The sequence below is a fragment of the Emiliania huxleyi genome (assembly GCF_000372725.1).
Source record: "Emiliania huxleyi CCMP1516 unplaced genomic scaffold EMIHUscaffold_9130, whole genome shotgun sequence".
Lineage (NCBI taxonomy): Eukaryota > Haptophyta > Isochrysidales > Noelaerhabdaceae > Emiliania > Emiliania huxleyi.
In genome coordinates, this window is record NW_005195195.1 from 1 (window position 1) to 1,202 (window position 1,202).

Consider the following 1,202-nt stretch of genomic DNA (forward strand, 5'->3'; position numbering starts at 1 on the left):
CAGCCGCCAGCGTGCCCGTCGGTGGACTTGAAGTAGCAATTGCCTGCCGACAACGCTTGATCGACGTACCACACGCCGCAGCGCAGGTTGGCGAGCAGCGCAGGCTTGCCGAGCGCCGCGTGGGCGCCGGCGACGAAATTGGCGTCGTGGTCGATGGAGCGGAGGTGGGCAATGCGGTCGGCCCGCCGCTCCTTGTGGAGCGTGCGCAGCACGCGGGAGATCGACAGCGTGGCGTCGTCCACCATCGTTGCGACCCATTTTTTTAGTGCCTTCCTTGTTTTTTTTTCTTCGATATATTTAGAGAAGGCCTACAGCACACACACCAAGAGTAAATGTCGTCGTCCTCCCATCCCTCCCTTGGGTTGTCTGTTTTCTTTCTTTCTAGAGTACATGTGCTGCACTGGACATCAGAGGGCCAAGGGTTGGATCAAGCAGTGGGAAGGGGCTCGAGGTGACGCGCGAGCAGAGACCTACCTCCACGCACCGCCGCGCCGATCTTCGCGCGGGCCGCGGCGCGCATGCGCACCCAGGCCGCTCGCGCGCCGTCGCGCAGAGTCGCGCGTTGCTGACGCAAGAGGCCCGGCCGGTGGGCGAGCTGCTCCCACTTGATCGCAGGAGCAGCCGCAGGTGCTGCAGCCTTGTGCTGCCAGAAGTTCTCGAGCCGGCGCGCGCGGCTGGCCTTGCCGCCGCGCGCACGCCGCTTTGGCGCCGCGGGAGCGATCTTGTTGCTCACCGTCAGCACGCCGCACGCCTCCTCAGCCTTCTTTGGCCGCGGCCCCGCCACCGTTTCGTCCTCTCTGCCTGATCCCGCTGACTTCGCCTCCGGCGACCCCGCTCCCGACCCCCTGGGCGAGAACGGTGGCATTGGGTCACACCCACTTCCACCCCCGGGAGGTCGAGCCCGCTCTCCCTGGTCGGCGAGTCCTACCGCTAGCTCTCAAAAAGAAACAAAAACACCCACGACACCACAGGAGGAGACAGGGAACAGGCCGGAGACAGAGCCAAGGGCATCTGCCCCCGCCACGCAGAGGAGCGCCACTAGCCAAGAGGAGAGGAAGAGGCCCATCGAGTCCCCGCCCCAGCCTCCCACACTAGCACCACACACTCAGGCCCGAAGCCCATCTACTCCGAGAGCTAACGCCCACGTCGCTGTGGCAGCGACGCACCCCACTTCACCCGCTGGCGCGGTCAGGTGGAGTCCT

The 1,202-nt window shown here is 65.4% G+C and overlaps 1 protein-coding gene across 1 annotated transcript; it reads right to left on the minus strand.

The window, feature by feature from the left end:
* Window positions 1-297: 297 nt before the first annotated feature.
* Window positions 298-1,066, minus strand: EMIHUDRAFT_259409 (hypothetical protein; the record flags this gene model as incomplete). Its single annotated transcript, XM_005757292.1, has 3 exons — window positions 298-308; window positions 475-845; window positions 987-1,066. The coding sequence occupies 3 exons, from the start codon at window positions 1,064-1,066 to the stop codon at window positions 298-300; spliced, it is 462 nt and encodes a 153-aa protein (XP_005757349.1).
* Window positions 1,067-1,202: the final 136 nt, after the last annotated feature.